Raw genomic sequence first — 19,012 nt, forward strand, 5'->3', positions numbered from 1 at the left:
TTGCATCCCTGTTTTATTGTGAAAATAAGATAGCCCATAAGATGGCAGAAAGATTCCACTAAATTGTAAAAGATTAGATGTTCCTTCCATGTGTTCTTGTAGTGTAGGAGTCTCTCATTCATCTAGCTACTGAAAGGTCTCAGGTTCAGTTTTTGCTGAGGACAAGGAATATTTCAAGATTCTTACCTCCAAGAAAACTTCATGACTCTATGTTGCATTCAAACAATAATATGTTGCATAACAGCACTTCCCAACCTTGATTAGGCTTACTAGGTCTTTACCCCCCAGTCATTTTTTAAGTGGGATTAGTGTGTAAAGAAATAAAGTTATTTCAGCTGTGTCTCATAATAATATAATAGTCAGCATATCCTTTGAGCATTTCAAAGGTCTTGTGTTTGATTTCTACTGAAGGCATGGTTGATTTTTCAAGGTCTTGCTTGCAGAAAATTAATTTTTAAAAAATCTAATATCTACAAAGTAATGAGTTTTAAATGTCTTTTAGCATATATCTGGTAGAACGAATGTAGCATATATCCGGTTGTAATGGTCTTGTTGTTTTCCGCCAAAAAACATTTCTTAATAAAGTTAGGAATAATAATAATAATAATAATAATAATAATAATAAAACATGCAAAGCAGTACCTTTAGTAGGGGTAGTAATCATGACCAAATCTATTGTTTTGTGACAAAGTTTTGGTAATTTTTCAAAGCCCCTGAAACTTGATAGCAGCGAGTCCAAAAACATATAAACCTCATTTCGAACGTCCTGTGCAGAATGGAAGATACCACTGGCAAGATGTAGCTGCAGATGTGTAAAAAGGTAGTAGAAGTCCGAAGGGAGCAGTGTCAGAGCTATATTTTGTGTGTGGCAAAAGTTCCCACCCCAAGTCCGTACAGAGTCCAGCCACTGAATGCAGACACATATAGTCTTGTGTTATTTTGATAGAACATTACCTTTCTGCGCCAGAACTCAATTCGGCAATTTCCCTCAATAGCAGCATCAAGATGGGCTAGTATCTCGCTGTACACCTTACTGTCGAAGGTTTTACCTTTTTCCAGGTACTCTTTGTGGATAATTCCATGGCAATCCCACCAGATACAAAGCATGATCTTTTTTTACTCTTTATGGGTAATGCCATGACAATCCCACCAGATATAAGGCATGATCTTTTTGTTAGTCAAATTACACTTTACAATGCTGCTGATGGGCTCACAAGGTGCAGACTAAGTCCCTTTTTGGCCTGTGTTGTTGAAGTAAATACTTTTCATTAAAAATGATCCAGAATTTTGTCTCTGTGTTGATATTCAAGCAGATTAGTGCAGGCCCGAACATGTCTGTCCTTATAATAACATGCCAAACAAGTATTAATTTAGAACTCAAACAACAAAAATCAGCGTAATATTTTCAAATTTTCACAGGACTAGTATCGATGGTTTTACCGAACCATCATCTTCAGCTGCAAAAGCTGCAAAACCGGTGTCGAAGTTCGAAGGTCATGTTATCACGAATTCATAAAATGAATATCGTTTAAAATTTTTTTCAATTCTTAAAGCAGTGCTCCGCAACCAGTGTGCCGCGGCACACTGGTGTGCCATGAGTAAGATATAGGTGTGCCGCAATCAAATACATGTATTTGACATTTTGCAATTTTTTATCATGTATTTAATACACAATGACAATTTTTTTTCGTTAATAATGTCTATTTTAAATGTTTTTATATATTTCACTGTTGTGTGTGTGATTGTAAGTGTGTCAGCATTTGAATTTTTTCAGCACTTCCTTGATAACTCGGAACTCTTTGGTGTGCCACGAAATTCCAGAAAGATTTTTTGTGTGTCGCAGGTGAGAAAAGGTTGCGGAGCACTGCTCTAAAGGAAAAGAAAATATCTTTTGGCGCAAGTAAATTAATTCATGGATTAGTTATTTTGAGGGGGGGGAACTACGAAAATCCGTTTTTAAAATTATTGTGAAAAATCCAAGAAAAAACGTTCTTTGATAAAATGTTTCTTCTTGGATTTTTCGCAATAATTTAAAAATGGATTTTCGTAGTTTTCTTTTTTGTCAAAGAACGTTTCTTCTTAACACGTGTTTCTCAATTTCCCGTACACATCGCGGACAGGGAAACTCTGGCCACCAGGTTCCATCGCCAAATCCCTTGGCAAATTTTCCCTCCACTTTCTAGCCGCGTAATAGCATTTATGTGTATGGAACCTTTTCTTCTTTACATAGACGTTCTTTGGTTAGAATAATCTCCATGTATGGTACAGCGGGATTTGGCGACATGATGATGAGCAGTAAACGAGTCATTTTGTTCTTGGCGACAATTTTCAAAATCGTGCGAAGGCCGTACCTTATACTAGGATTTTACCGCAAAATCTTTTTTTTTTTTTTTTTTCTTTTCTTTTTAATAAATATCTTGTCATTTTGCAGTAAAATAAAAAAATAGTAATCAGTCATCAAGACTAACCATGTAAACTATATTCGCTAAAATATCGTTGATTATTCTAATTCAATTTTTAAGCAGTTATCTTTATTTTTATGTTATTCATATCATTTAATGTTGCTTCTTCCCTCTAAATTTATTTATCATTAGTAAATACTATTTCCAAATTTCAAGAAATTTTCTCTGGCATAATCCTGAAATTAATTCTAGCAGTATGATGACATCACGAAATTTAATGCACATATTTTTTCCTTGTGTATGCTGTGAAATAAATATAAAATACCTCAATTTAGTAAAAAAATATCATTAAATAAATTTCTTTCTTTCATTTAGCTGCAGAATGTCTGCAAAAAAGCCTTATTTTATTCCAGATTGGGAAGATTCTAATCTCAATCTTCAGTGGAGAAAACAACTCCTATTATAATTATATTTGTGTTTTCAAGTGTTAAGGTGCCTTTTAAGAAGACACCTCACACAAATTAAATTTACCTAAAATCTAACCTAACTTTTAGCATTGCGTTGTGATTTATAAGAAACGGATTAGCCTCGTGTTGAACTGGTGATGATCATGAGTAATAATTAAATAAAACGTACAATTGTTATCCAATGTATATATCTTAAATTTTATTAAGTTTCTTAAGTGGAAAAGTAAACAAAATTATCAAACAAAGTGTACCAAGAATAATTAAGAATAAATGTCCTCTGAGATTTATTGAATAATTAAGTGAATTTGCTACACAGTACAAGTAATACCATAATTAATTTACCTCTTAGCACAGCCAACGTACATTACGCGGATAGACTGGAATTTTCTCGAAACATACCTGGAAAACCTGGAAAAGTCAGGGAATTTCATTCTCCTGTTTGAGTGGCAAACAAAAATAGATGCTATTAGCATCTATTTTTTCAGTGGTTGCTTTTGTAAATTGCACTCATTTATGAAAACTGTAAAAAGTCAAATGTGAGTTTTTTTGAAAGATGTACTTCATATATTTCTTTGCAAAGTATATTTTCATATGTTCCATATTTATTAAACTCTTTCTTAGCTGGAAGGCATCCAAGTGTTCAGTATATTTTAATAGTTAGCCAGCCCTTAAAATCTTCTTCACCTGTTTCATCTTCTGAACTTTAGACCAAATGAAAATGTTTGGCTGGGACAAACCTGCGTACAAGACAGTATTCTCTTTAATGACCCAGAAAACTGTATAGTAATGGTAACACTGTCTGTATTTGCTAAATTCAAATAGTTTCTGTGAATTAGTTCTCATATTTTGTTCAAGGAGCATTTGATTTATTCTGTAAACAAGGTAAATCTATCTTTATGTACTGGGTCAATGCTTTACGAGTAAGACTCATCGGCATTATATTTGTCAATAATCCTTCATGCCAGCTGAATTTGTTTATACACATTGTAGTGTATGCATCAAATGCGAACTAGGGTCATTCATATATATCAAAGGATTAATAAACAAAAGAATAATTTTTGTATTTTATTCTTAGGAAATAATGATTCTTATGTTACACTTTTTCCTCATCATTTTGAAAGCATGACTATTTTGAAAATTTCTAACTTATATGAAAACGTATGTCTTGGTGCAAAAAATCGTAATGTATTTAAGATTTTTTTTTATTATTAATTATCTTTTCTCTTGGATTAGAAGTAGTTGCATTTTTGTTGTTTTCTTTCCATATGGTTTTCTAAATATTAAATAATTCATGAAAGAGCTGATAAGGAATTTTTTTTTTTTTGCAGCTTTTGAGCCAAGAGTTTCAAAATTTTGATCGTAGGCAATATGGAATGGGTGTCATTGGAAAGTTTTTACAAAGAAGAATTAGACAAGATCGTATCACATCGAGTGTAAAGCAGCAACTGGACGACATAGATGATCATAGGTGAATAAATTTTATTCCATGGTTGTTTTTAGGGTTTTATTAATTTAAATGACTTAAATTCTCTTCTGAATATAATTACTATTGATTTCATTGTATAACACACATTTTAAGTTAAAAAAGGAAGATGGAAATGTACGGGTGCGCTTTATATGCTGGACATAAAAATAAGAGATTTAAAATAAGGAAAAGATGAGCATACAAAAATTAAATTTCTACATATATCTAAGAGCTGTTTATTTAAAAGAAAGGACGTATCTTATGAACTTAAAAGTTTTCTTTATAAGTTAATATAAAAAGTTCGCCATATTTGTCTTCCATTATTTCTTCAGACACATCATCAAATCCTGTTTCATCTTCATGATCATTGTTTCTCTGATCCATAAATAATCATCTTCCATCTAGATTGTTAGATATACTACATTTTTTAAAATGACTTTAGAATTATGTTGGATTTAATTTCATTCTGTGGTAGGTTTTTATTGAAAAGATTTTTATTGAAATTCTTCATTGCACAGGAATTGCCAAATTGCATAAGCCATATCGAATGTTTCATTAGGGAAAAAATTCAGCATTGCAAATGAGAAACAGCTGAATGCCAAAGGTAGAATCACTGAATGCATATTTACCATGATGTCATTACTTAGCTCCTTGTTAGCCTACCACATTTGATGTTTTGGTGTGTAATAACGGCTGATGATCTTCTAATCAAAAAGTACTGAAGTTTCTGTTTAGACCAACTACAGATTTTATTTAGATGGAACAAGATCTTTCAAAGAATGGGGTTTAGTTAGTAAAGTTTATGAGATTTTTGCTGTAATCTTCCATTTAGCAGAAATTATTTTCATTTTCAGTTACGGCAGTTTACAGGTGTTTACAGTGATAAAGGGAATTAAAAGTTTTGAGGTGTGGGTGAGGAAAAGATGTAGGAATCTTACAGAACTTTAAACATGATTATGCAGTCTTTTTTTTTTTTTTTTTTTTTTTCCTGACCCAACTAGTAGTTGTTTTACTATGTTAACATGTCTCTGTTAATGAATTTTAAATGAGTGAGATTTTATTGCAATTAAAATTGTCTTGTTTTTGCAGGCCTTTCTTTACATACTGGGTCACAACAGTTCAGGTTTTAGTCACAGTGATATCACTTGCAGTGTATGGGTTTGGGCCATTCGGGATTAGGAAAACTCAGCGTTCTGGAGAGGTAAGCAATTTGTTGTAACACTTTTTGTTTTTGTTTTTGTAACAGATATTATTTTCTTAAATATTGATTTGAGACATTTACTTTAAGTTACGGAATTTATTAACGTAAAAAGATTTCATGGAAGCAGGTTTGACTTTGTGGGTGGGAGCTCTAAGTATAGATTATAAATTTAGGGCAAAAATTTTAATTATTAAAGTAGTCATTATACTTTAAAATGTTAAAACAAAAAGTTCACATTTTATGGCATTGGATGGGCAGTTGTAATAATCTGGTACTTTATGTGTAAAAGATAGCCTTATTGATGTAAAATTTACAGTAAAATATAATTCTTTGTCCTAAGAGTTATTAATAATTGCATATTCTTCATCAATAATAATTCATAATGTGTGTTTTATTATAACATCCTTTACTTCACCACCAAACTCTTAAGAGTTTGTATACAGAAATTGTTTCTTTTTCATGTGCAATATTAAATTTCTGATTTCAGGTCATGGTTACTAGTCTTCATTTGCAGCAAGTAGATTATTTTGAGCCGGATAACTTTTGGCTAGGTCCAAGAGCTGTAAGTAATTTTTATTGTGTCAGTCAGATAGGGTAAATATTGCATTTTGTTTTTATTATTTTTTGTATTAATTATGTTGGATAATACAGATTACATTTTTTAATTACTAAAAGTAATCCTTGAAATTATATTATTGCATTTAAAATTTTAAGTTTTAAAATGTCTTTAGACTACATGAAAAAAAAAGCATAAATTGTAGTTCTAGTTATTACAGTCAAAAGTCGTTAATTCGGACACCCATAATCCGGAATGATCTATAATCCGGACCTCAAAGCTACAAACTTTCTGCGCATGTGTCGCGTTGACGCATGCACATAAGCATTTACGCATGAATTGGAAGTTTATCTGTCAGCACTATCCTTATCTTAAGGGCAGATGTTTTTATTTTATTTGGCTTATAATTCCTTACTAAATGTAATATTTCATCTTGATGTACTCTGTCTTTGATATGATTTAAATCAACTTCCTCATCATTATAAATATCACGAATACACATCAAATAGTTTTCTGGTTGCAATTTTCTAATTTCGAAATGCATTTCTAATTTAATGCATGCGTTGAAAGAAATGTTTAATAAAGTAAACAAATAAATATTAAGCTTTTTTTTTTTTTTTTTTTTGTAAATTTTGGTACCTTTTAAATCATAATTGCTCTTTATTTCATAAATTAAGGTTTCATATTTTTAATTTTATAATTTCTGCATGCCATCTTACCAGATGTAAACTGATGATCTATAATCCGGAAAAACCGATAATCTGGAATCGAAGTCCCGACGAGTCCGGATTAAAGACTTTTGACTGTATATTTCTAATGAGATTCAAGGAAATAAAATTAAATGAAGTGCAGCCAAAAATACGTATAGTTTAATAGACCATACAAGGAAGTCATGTGGTGTCCACATCAGATATTTTTATTAATTAATTTTTAATGAATTTGTTACTTTAGAGCTTTTAAAGTTGAAAATAATTCTTTTAATCTTTTCTAGGCTGATCTGGTGCACCTAGGGGCCAAATTTACTCCTTGTATGCGGAAAGATAAAAATATTTTTGATTCAATATTTAGGGATAGGGGGCGTGAAAGGGACACTGCTTGTTGTGTTCGCCATGACCAGTCTGGATGTGTACAGACATCGCGGGATAAATGCTCGGTAGGCCCTAATTAATTTCATTCCTTAATCTTTATCTGAAATTGTTGAAAGTTGGTAGAAATGTGATCATTAAACTGTTCTGCGGGTAATAAATTAGTATTTTTATAAGCGTAAGGGTTTGTAATTGATTGAATGCAGACAGAACTGATGATGGCTTGATGAAAATTTTATATTTTGAAAAATAATTTACAGTTCTGGAATGTTACACAGAGAAGTACTCATACAGCTCTTCTCAATATGACAGCACAATCAGAAATTATAACTTCAAACTACTAAGAATGTTGACTGCAAGCCAGTTTAAAATGAATCCAAAAGCAAAGCTTGCACCTTGATCTGTCTATTCTCTGAACTCAACTAAACTGATACAATGACTAGTCTGAATGTGTACAAACATTGCGAACTCTCTGCTCTTATAAGTTTCTCCCCGTTTGCCACGGTAGTTTCAGCTTCTCAAACTAAGTGAAAGACATATGCATTTAAAGTTACATTGGAGTTAGTTACAGTTCTTGTTACACAGGAACCAGACCAATTATAGATACACAGGTATCAAACCACCTTGGTAACTTTTGCTCATTTCTCACCAAATATGGCAACAAAAATTAATCTCCAAAAACATTGCTAGCTTTTTACAGCCAAATTTACCTCAACTTTAAATGGACTTGCACCTATAACTGTATTTTTTTTGCAATGCTTTGCATTCTGAAGCCTTTAATGTTACATTATTCAAGAAGTATTACAATTTACATATAATTTCAATTAATGATTTACATATATATAAAATTCTTAACATTGCTACCTTCCCAAGGACTGAATATAATGGACAGTACAATCCATGAACAGAAAGCCATATTTATGACTAAGGAAAATCAATAACTGAATACTAAATGCAATACTAAAACAGATAAAGGTACTTAAAAATACTTTTTTTTTTTTTTTTTTTTTAATATTTAATCCATATCAGTTCTAAACTTCAGCCAAAATCAGTAAAAGTTTCTTAATTTTCCTCATCTGACATTTCTGTCTTTTTTTTTTTTTTTTTCCGACTTCTGCTTTAAATGTGAATTAACATTTTGGAGGAATATTTTTTAGCAATGCATTAACAAAAATGCATTTAATGGGTTAACATTTGCATTTAACATTGCATTTAATGGGTTAACATTTGCATTTAATAGGTTAACACTGTTTTGATTGAAACATAAACATTTCAAAATTATTTCTTTATTGTGAATGAAGAGTTAACAAAATATTACATGAAGGAATTTTTTTTGAAATACAAGTTCTTTTATGCTAATGTTGGCAAATAATACAACACTATAAAGGAATTGTCAGAAATGAATGAAATCTGTTCCATATATTACTGCTAATGGTACAAATAAGCGATAAAATTTAAGACCCCTCCCAAAAAAAGGAACATCGTAAATCAGTACTTCGCGTGCCCACCACGCTGAGCGATGCGAGCCTGTATGTCGTGGCATTGAATCATATAGGTTCTGAATGTAATCGTGGTGAATGGCATTCCATATAGCTTCAATTTGATGCTAGTGTTCAGTCTTAGTGTGTGCCTCACCAGCTGGATGAGCGAGTCGCTGATCGATGAAATCCTAGACATGCACAGTGGGTGGCATATCTGAGGAATGAACAGGCCATGGAAGAAGTGAAATCTGGTGTGTTCTAAAGAAGCCTTGTACAGTCTGAGAAACATGTGCATGGGCATTATCCTGCTGAAATACAGTGTCCAGAATGTATCAAAGAATGGGAAGGACCTCTGGCTCCATAGCTTCGCTTATATAGTGATTACTGAAGAGGTTGCCCACAATCTGCACAAGATGGGATCGATAATTATACCCGATAGCTCTCCATGCCATGATGCCAGGCTTTTGTGTGGTATGAAGCTGGATAACACACTTTTTGTAGCAGACGTTCCCCTCTGTAATGTCTGACATTTACCCTTCTGTCACTGTACTCCAGATTGTAGCGAGATTCATCAGAGAAAACAGATTGCTGCCACAGGGCACACCATGCACTGTGTCACCATGCCAGTTGAAGTCGGAGGCATTTGTGATTCAGCGACAGAGGAAACCTACATAGGGGCACCTTTGCACGTTTATGCTGCAGCAGATGGCAATGAATCAAAGAGCTAGACAATACAATTTTTGAAGCCATCCTCCAACGTTGTGCTAACATACAAGAGGTCACTGTATGATCTGTGACAGCCATGTAAATGAGGTGTCTGTTGTCTCATGCCATTGTGCTGTTGCATGCCATGCTGCCAGAATTTCACTTGTTTGGTTCTCCTCTGTCCATATTTTCCAAACATGCTTCACTGTTATTGCATTACACTGTATGCAAGCTGCTATTGCTCTATAATAAGGTTTCTTAAACTGTGAGGGATCGTGAAACCTGCAGCAGGGGGTCACTAAAAATTTTAGCAGTTTTGATATTTCTTATTATAATAATTTTACAATTACCAAATATTTTGCAACAATATATCTGAAAATAGATAAAGATAAGACAATAAAGACAGAGAAAAAAAAAAGAAAAAAACGTTTTGATGCGTTCTTTTTATAATATAAACATTCATTTCCTTGCTTTGCAGGTGATGCTGTCATTTCGTCTGTTACTTATTTAAAATTTTCACATTATTCTATGTCTTAAAATTAGAAATTAAAGTTAATGGCCTAAAACTGCTATAGTATATTACAGTACAAGTGAAAAAATTCACAGTTTCACTCACGCTTGTGTCGGATTTGTACAATACTTATGGAGTCCACAAAATTTTTATAAACATTATGGGGTCGAAAAAAAGTCTCGGTGATAAAAAGGGGTTGTGACTGAAAAAAGGTTAAGAAACCCTGCTCTATTCAAAAGTGATTAGTGAGGCCCCCCCCCTCTGCTGTTGACGAGGCATATTGACCACTAATTAATCATTCAGCACAGCCAGAGGATGATAAAAAGATTTCAGTGTAATTTTACAGTCCTTTATATACATGGAACAAGTGGTCGTTTCTTATTGTACACATCCACAATTGTTTTGTAATTCTATTCATTTGCATGCCTTACATGACTTTACATTTCCAGTAAGTTTGGTTCAATTTGCATGATTCCTTCATGGTGTTGCAGTTTTCACAAATATTAGTGTATTATGGGGCACTGAATTTGGGAACATATTAACATTTTGGTGATTTCAAAATAAAAAATAAAATACAAAATTTTTCATTTCGAGGTTTGCAAATTTTGGAAAGATATTTTTTTCCCCAAACATGATAATATTGATAAATATCATAAAAGTAATGATATAGTAAAATTATATTTAAGAAATAGCTTTAAAATAAAACATTTTTATTTTTTCCATCCTTACTTTAACCACTTGCGCTAAAAAGATGTGCCAAGCACGTCGAGATGCTTTTGTCTCAAACCGTGATTGATGTGAACACCACGTCGATAGGCATTTATCGCAAAAATGAAAATAATGTGGTGCACACGTCGCCTAACAACGAGATTGTTTATTTCTCGAGTTACAGCTCTTTATTGCACTCGCAGATGTGGAGCGGCATAAATGAGACACTTTACCGCTTGTTATATTGTAGCGCACGGCACCGCAACTGTAAAGTTTAGTTGTAGCGCAAGTGATATTACTTTCCATTTTTGTGATCCAATTTGATTTTGACGCTGAAAAATAAACAATATAATAAATGCTATATAAGGCACGCAGACACACCATACTAGTGGGAACATTGTTTATTGAAACAAATAAACTTTGGAAAGATGCTAAAAAGAAAACTGATGTAAATTAGCTAAAATGTCTGGATAATTTTTCAAATTAAAAAAAGGCATAACTATTTTATTGTTTATTGTTATTATAAAACAAATGTTTTGTAGCATTTGTTTTATAATAACAATAGCATTTAATATATTATACAGTAAAAAGTCGTTAATTCGGACACCCATAATCCGAAATGATCTTTAATCCGGACCTCAAAGCTACAAACTTTCTGCGCATGCGTCGCATTGACGCATGCACGTAAGACCTTTACGGCTGCGAATATGCTTGTGCGCGTGCGCAAAATACGTTTACGAGTGCACGTTTAATGTGTAACGGACGGTATATATTTTTTGCAGACTGTTAGAGCAATTTTATAAAAGTAAGCTTGAACTTTCGATTATGTCAAATAGAATTTCTGAAAGCATCTACAAAGCGAAAGTATGTTTCAAAGTTCATTAAACAAAAAGTGAAATTGCTGCAAAAAAATGGATAAAGGCATATCTTTTGTTTATCTAAACTTTAACATTTGTTTATCTTTAACGCTGCAGCGCGCAATGAATTGGAAGTTGATCTGTCAGCACTATCCTTATCTTCAGGGCAGATGTTTTTATTTTATTTGGCTTATAATTCCTTACTAAATGTAGTATTTCATCTCAATGTACTCCGTCTTTGATATGATTTAAATCAAATTCTTCGTCATTATAATTCGCTTCCGATAGCGAAGAAAGTTACAGAGGTTATTGAAAACGAAAAAATTTCGATTGACAAATTAGTCGGTAGACACAGCAATTATAGGACTTGAACAGCGGAACTTTGTAACTGAACAAGAAATTGTGTCTGTTTATAGAATTAAAGAGAACGTATTATCACATAAAAAACGAAGCAACTTAAACAACTTACATTGAAAGAAATGTTTAATAAAGTAAACAACTAAATATTGAGCTTTTTTTTTTTTTTTTTTTTTTTGTAAATTTTGATACCCTTTAGATCATAATTGTTCTTTATTTCATAAACTACGGTTTCATATTTTTAATTTCTGCATGCCATCTTACAGATTTAAACTGATGATCTATAATCCGGAATCGCCGAAGTCCCGATGAGTACGGATTAAGGACTTTTGACTGTACTAATATCATTTTAAATTCAATATCATTAATTATAACTGCTGTAAAATGTTCTTAGTGCATTTTTAATGGATGTTTTTTAGAAATTTAAAAAAAAAAAAAAAAAAAAAATGTTATTTATTTCATGTAAATCTATTATGACAGAAATATGTAACTACATAATTTAATTGTTTGTAACTAATAGCTCACTCTTAAAAGCTATCTGTACAAGGTGAGTTGTTGCCTTTCTTTAATTGTTATTATGGATACAACACAAAAATGTCAAAATTAACATAGAACTTGATTCCTTCCAACTAATGAGACTTAACACTAAACAACCTGTCACCTCTGGTGCTTCAGGAGTATAGTTTATTGGAACTTTATATTAAATACTGTTATATTAACTGGTTTAAAACTCCAGCAAATATACAAGAAGCTGTGACACTAACTGGGTCAGACAGAGTGCAGCTAACTTTCAGCACTTTATACCAACCTTATCAACGTCAGGCATTCACATCTGTTCTGATCAGTGGTTGTCTGTCTCTAAGAAAGCAGCCATGCAGGCAGTTGATAAGCTGCTGTTATAGCAGCTTGAGCTATTTATTCATTAGATGGATTTAGCTCCTTTATCTTTTATTCCAAATAGGGCAATGTCCTCAGAGGCAAAATGCAGTTCATTATTTATAAAGTCCAAGGAAAAATTATATTTCTTTAAAGTTTTATCTGAGTGTGCAGGGGCATATGTGACATTACACGGCATATATGGCAGATATTACTATCTGCTACATATGCTGTGTGATTGTAAGTGGTACTTCCAAACGTAATATTAACATTTAACTTTTCACTGATCTTGACTTTTATCACCAGACACAGTCTGTAGAGTAAGCACGGCATGGCATCCAAATAAGTTTACCTTCCACTCATTAAGTCAGATCTTTTCGAGTTGTTTTCAAGCATTGGCTTTTTTTGTCAGTAATTATGTCGTAAGGAAACCATTTATATGTCACATGAAGAAGATTCCATTACTGCCGCTAGTCATTACAGAAATTTGAAGTTCTTTAAAATGGGTCTTCTCAATATCTGTCAACTTCCACCCTGCTACAGGAGTTACAACTCCTGTAATCCTATTTTTCCAAAGAAGCTTCACATTTTGAGGCCTTTCATGTTATATTTATTATGCAAGAGGTATTGCAAATTACATATAATTTCACGAAATCTGTTTACAAGTATGCAGAATTTGTAACAGTATGAAAGAATTCATTAATGTATCTATCTGTCTTAAGTTATGTAATATGGTGCTTAAATATTTTAAGACTATATGTCATTTTTTCACTTGTGAGGTGTATCTGAAATGCAGTTAATGTGTATGATTCATTGTTGGGTGCATGTGAAAAATTTCCTGGTCTTTTAACTATTCTATGCTATTCATTTATTAGTTCCTGTCTTTAAATTTTTATTACAATATTGGATCTCTGTTCATTTACATTTATTCTGCATTTATAAATTTGTTTTGATACTTGCCTCTTAGTTCTGAGCTTTATTATTACTGAGATAATGTTAAAATGTAAATGCAGTACTTTGGGAACTACTGATTTTAACCTTTTCTGTCCATTATATTCTCCACAAAATTAAACACATTTTGATTACATAAGAGATGTCCTGTTTAATATAGCATTTCAAGTCCTAATTTAATATCTATTATGATTTAGTCCCCCCCCCCATTTTCACTTTTTTAATGTTAAAAGTTGATTTCCTCTGAATGTAATTTTGATTACATTCATTTAACATATTAATTTTAAAAATCGTAAAATATTTTGAGCATTAAATATCTTGAAGTAAATATTTTTATTAATGAAACTTGAGTTTACTTCATTAATTCAACCAACTGTCACTGTTTAATTATTTGGAAGCAGACTTTTTTTTTTAAATATTACTTTTAATATTGCAAAAACATTTCATATTTACATTTAAAGATTTTTTAAGCAATTTATATTTTAATTTCAAACTATAGCTGTGATTTAGCAAAAATTCTTTTTGATGCTCTTTTTTTTTTATTATAAACTTTTGAATTTTATGATTTTATTTTTCTGGTACTACTTATTATTAACTGAAATGTGTCATTGCACTGTAGGCTCTTGCTAACTTGCTGGTAAATATCCCTGTTGTTGTTATAACCATGAGTAACAATACAAATATTAACAGCAAATAAATCATAGGCAATCATAAGTGTAATTGCTTTCTGATTTCCTTGTTTTATTATTAGGATTTGTTTTCACTTATGGGCATTATTCTTCTATAACAAATTTTTCTAAGGGAAACATAATTTTGTTCTATGTTAATTGGTGCATTTCTTATTCTTCAACAATACAGTGTAATTTGAGGGGGGATTTGTTGTTATTTTTGGAAAATCTTAGTGATATATAATTACAAAATTTGGTAATAATGTCCTAGAACTAGCAAACAGAATAAAATTAAAAAATCAGAAGAAGCTTTAGTTATACATAGATGGAACAACTTGACAAATATTTATTAGCAAGTTGTCATGAAAATTAATAGGTACTGTTACTAGCAGTTACTGACCACAGAAATGACAAGTATCAGTTAAGTATCTTTTCTTTTATCATAAGACATAGAAAAGGAATTTTAATATCATACAAGTATTAAATAGCATAATTTCTTAGAACGCAGTTAAATATGCAATAGGAAAACTTCTTTATTTTCAGTTATTGTATATTTAATGACAGAAATGTTTTGTATTTTGTCATCAATGTCAATTATTGGTGAAATTCTTGCAATACATAACTGTTGAATTAACTCCTATGTAATATGTTTTTTTATTTCCAATGGCAGATTATGAACAGTTTACAGCCAAAAAAAAAAAAAAAAATTAAGAACATAGAATACAGCAATACAATGGGAAAAAAAAAAAAAAAAAAAGCTGTAGCAGAGTCCATTAATCTAACATATGCATTAACAACATTAATCAAACATATAAATAACTTATGCTCTTGCCTCCCAGTAATGCTTGGTGAGAAAAGTCTTGTGCAGAGCAGGACAGTGGGGCAAATGTGCGGCATCCATCACCTTTCCAGAACTGCACAGAGTGCATATTGGAGAAGGAACAATTTTGAATCTATGAAGATGATATTGTAGGCAGTCATGTCCGGTGGCAAGGTGGAATTCAGCGACCGCTCTATGCCTTGGGCCATTACACAAATTTGGGATAGTATTCTTCCAAGACTTATGAGAAACACAATGATGGAGATCTTCCTGAGCAGGTACTTTGAAAGATCTTTTAATAAGATCCCTAACAGTATGGAAAGGCAAAGGACGAAAAATATTCTGCATGATTAAAGCACCCTTTTTTTGCCAAAAAGTCGGCTTTCTCGTTACCTGGAATCCCACAGTGGGCAGGAACCCACTGGAGGACTATAGTTTTCTCAATAAAAGCTAGGTTTTGTAGATGATGTCTACAATCCAATATGTCCTGTGATATGGGATTTTTATCTGAAACGATAGCCAACAGAGCAGCTCGGGAATCACTGAGTATAACAGCTCTTGTGAATTTTTCCAAGTGGCATGGTAGCTGGTACAGAGCTGTGCGAATCGCAGCAATTTGACCGTCAAATGCATAACCTCGGCTCACAGGGATGTAGAAAGAGAAAATTTCGGTTAAAACTCCATCTGCGTTAGGGCCATCAAACAGGAGGTATCCATCGGTAAAGATCCGAAGCCACTCTGGCTCAGGGTAAAAAATATTTAATACTTCGAAAGCAAGGGCTCTCAAAATAGAGGGATCCGTATTACATCTTGTTATTTTTTGACCCAGATCAAGATTAATCCAGAAAGATTTCTAATTTATTGGATTTTGTAGTGGAACAAGTAATTCTGGTTCATTCATTAAACCAAGTGAATTTTTTAACTGAAAAACTCTCTGTAGAAAGCCCACTTGGGTCTTTAGATTTCTAGTCAGATCTTGATTGACTTCATTCCAGAGTGAAAGACATCCAGGAACTCTAATGATATTTTCCCAGAGAATTAAGGGTTTATCACCAGTTAACATAAACATGGCATCAATCGGGGTGGTCTTCACAGCTCCAGAAACAATATGTAAGCACTGATTGTGGATTTTTTTCTAGAGTACATTTTCTACGGCCACAACAAGTGGTTCACAGCAGTAAGTCAGAAGGGGAGGGTAAACAAGTGATAAGTTTGGAGTAGGGTTTGTCTAGTGCAACCCCACCTTGCCCCATCAAGGCATTTAAGGGCACTGAGTGAGTCTCTTCGTAGCATGGTCGTACAAGTCCCCAACATGTGGCTTCCATGTTAATTTGCTGTCAAACGTCACACCCAAATATTTAAATTTATCACACAAGGGGAGTTGGATACCTTATACGTCAGCTGAAAGTCCAAAGATTGGTGCATGAGTGAGAAAGTCAGGCACTATGATTTATTTAAGTTCACGTCTGTATTAGTAGTATCACATAAAACTTCCAAAGCATTCAAGGCAGCAGAGAGTTTAGTCTTTATGTTTCACTGCATTTTCTTTTTTAGAAACTTTCCAGAAAACCAAATCATCAGCCTATTATATTCCTATGTAATTGTATGTTATTATATTCCTGTGTAATACTGATCAGTAAAAATAATTATATTTGTAGTACAGTCATGATTTCATATTTAACAATAATTTTTAATAAATTTTTATTATGCTACTGAAGTTGGCTCAAGGACTTCATTCAGGGGTAGGCATTTTTTTCACTTTTATTCTGCATGAGATTTTAATATGCAGATACATAGACTACTTATTTATGAACTTTTTTTGTTAATTTATGATGTAATCTTTTCATAGTTTCTGTTCTCTCTCTCCATATATATATATATATATATATATATATATATATATATACACACACACCTTCCTATCAGATTATAAGATTATGTGAAAATGTTCTCACAATCTGTGTACATTTGAATTAGATAGATTTTGTGCAGTGCATAAATGCCTTGGTCATAACTTATGCTGCTTAAATAATATCAATTAAAATGTACATTTCATTATTTATTAAAAAAGAACACTTTTCTGTAAGTATTGACTGATTTTTATTAAGTTTAATGATTAATTATGTAAGAAAATTGTTGACTTGAGTACTAGTCTAACCTAATTGTTAAGCTGTGTGATATGTTTTGCCAGTTATTTATTAGTTTTCTACTAAAATAATCAATACAGATTAATGTATCTGTTAGTATTACCATTGTTCGTACATTATTTCTTTTTTTAAATAAGCAATTATATTGCTTAAAAAAAACTAACTAGTAGAACTTATGATTTAATGTTGATTTATTCTGGTTTATTAAGATAAGATTTATTTAGATTTCAGGTTACATATATTAACTATATTAAATATTTAATTTCTAACTTCTAATACAAACATGAAAATAAAATTTTATTTGAAAGAAATTAACCTTTTGCGTACGGCGCTTGCGATTTCCATGGGAAATCCGTCTCCTAATACTGTTTGCGTGAAAATAGCCTGCATAAGTTTATTTCTCCTACTTTCAATACAGACCCTGCTTTCTCTCTGTGTAGGCTAAGAATATTGTAATATTCATATTTTACATTTTGTTTTGCACCTAGATGGCACTACAAGTTTATAACATTGTAAGGGAGTACTATTGTTTACATTTTTATATTTTTATTCCATGCACGCTAAAATTGCGTGAGCTGTATTGTATGTTTTTAAAATAAATAATAAATAAAAAAACTATTAAAATTTCTATATTACTCTAATTTTGTTTATAAAGATTTGAATAGTAATATATGAAGATATAGAATATGTATTTAAAAAAAAAAAAAAAAAAAAACCCTTATTTCAGAATTAGAATATGTGTCCAAATCGCGTCGTATGCGGAGGGTTAATGTGTATGAACCAATTTATAATAATGCATTATTTGAATTATTTGAGTTTTTGTCACTTACAAATAAAGCTGTATTTAAATATATACATACTCAAAGAAGATACTTCTTATGTTGCATGATCTTTTAATTTTTAATTTTTGTATTTTGTGTAGTTAGTTATGATTGATATACATAGACTGATTACACATTTTTAGAATGATTTCAATACAAAATTAGTAAAAAAAGCAAAATCTTTTGAATAAAAATTTCAGTCAATAGCTTTTTTTTAAAAGAGAAATTTGTTTTGCACCTAGATGGCACTACATAGACTGATTACACATTTTTAGAATGATTTCAATACAAAATTAGGAAAAAAAGCAAAATCTTTTGAATAAAAATTTCTGTCAATAGCTTTTATTTAAAAGAGAAATTCGTTTTGCACCTAGATGGCACTACTACTACTGCTAATTTTAAATTTATTCTTCTTTCAAAATGTCGCATGTGAAATGGGCTATGGACTGAAGGATATATTTTTTGCTTCCCAAAGAGAGAAATAGTTGTATTCCATAATTCAAGATGCATGGTATTAAAATTTCTAAATGCAAAATAAGCAACATTATTAATTAGAAAGCAAGCAAAAAAAAGAAAAAAAAAATTCCTTTATTCTTATAAAAAGAAGAATGGTGGATTTCATATAAAAAGAAGACTTACAACAGATAACTGAAAGAGGTGCATACTGTTTCTCATATTTTTAAAGTTAAATCACTTTAGAAATATGTATAAATCTGGCCCTATCAATGTAAAGAAAGTCAGGAAGGTGTTTATGATTGTTGCAGGATTCTTGGGATGATGGGAAATTAAGAATAGTGGAGGAAAAGGGCTCAAACCAACTCAACATATTATCAAGAGAAAGCTGTACGTCCGATATTTACAAAAGAAATTCCATTTCATCATCACAGTGACTTTTAAGAGTAAAACTTCATCAAAGAAAACCAACAAGTCATGC

The 19,012-nt window shown here is 31.7% G+C and overlaps 1 protein-coding gene across 2 annotated transcripts in view; it reads left to right on the plus strand.

Moving 5' to 3' along the window:
* The window catches only part of rho-5 (rhomboid-5), an 81,370-nt gene that overhangs the window by 46,631 nt on the left and 15,727 nt on the right, over positions 1 to 19,012 (plus strand). The window contains exons 9-13 of one of the 2 annotated variants that reach the window (XM_035368204.2): positions 4,198 to 4,337; positions 5,424 to 5,535; positions 6,023 to 6,097; positions 7,083 to 7,244; positions 16,829 to 16,852. In XM_035368204.2, the coding sequence (XP_035224095.1) occupies positions 4,198 to 4,337; positions 5,424 to 5,535; positions 6,023 to 6,097; positions 7,083 to 7,244; positions 16,829 to 16,852 (513 nt within the window). The remainder of the gene's footprint in view (positions 1 to 4,197; positions 4,338 to 5,423; positions 5,536 to 6,022; positions 6,098 to 7,082; positions 7,245 to 16,828; positions 16,853 to 19,012) is intronic. The other variant, XM_035368205.2, reaches the window with a different exon arrangement.

Source organism: Stegodyphus dumicola, chromosome 10 (assembly GCF_044657685.1).
Source record: "Stegodyphus dumicola isolate Sdum_Otavi_A_Nest chromosome 10, ASM4465768v1".
NCBI classification, from domain to species: Eukaryota; Metazoa; Arthropoda; class Arachnida; order Araneae; family Eresidae; genus Stegodyphus; species Stegodyphus dumicola.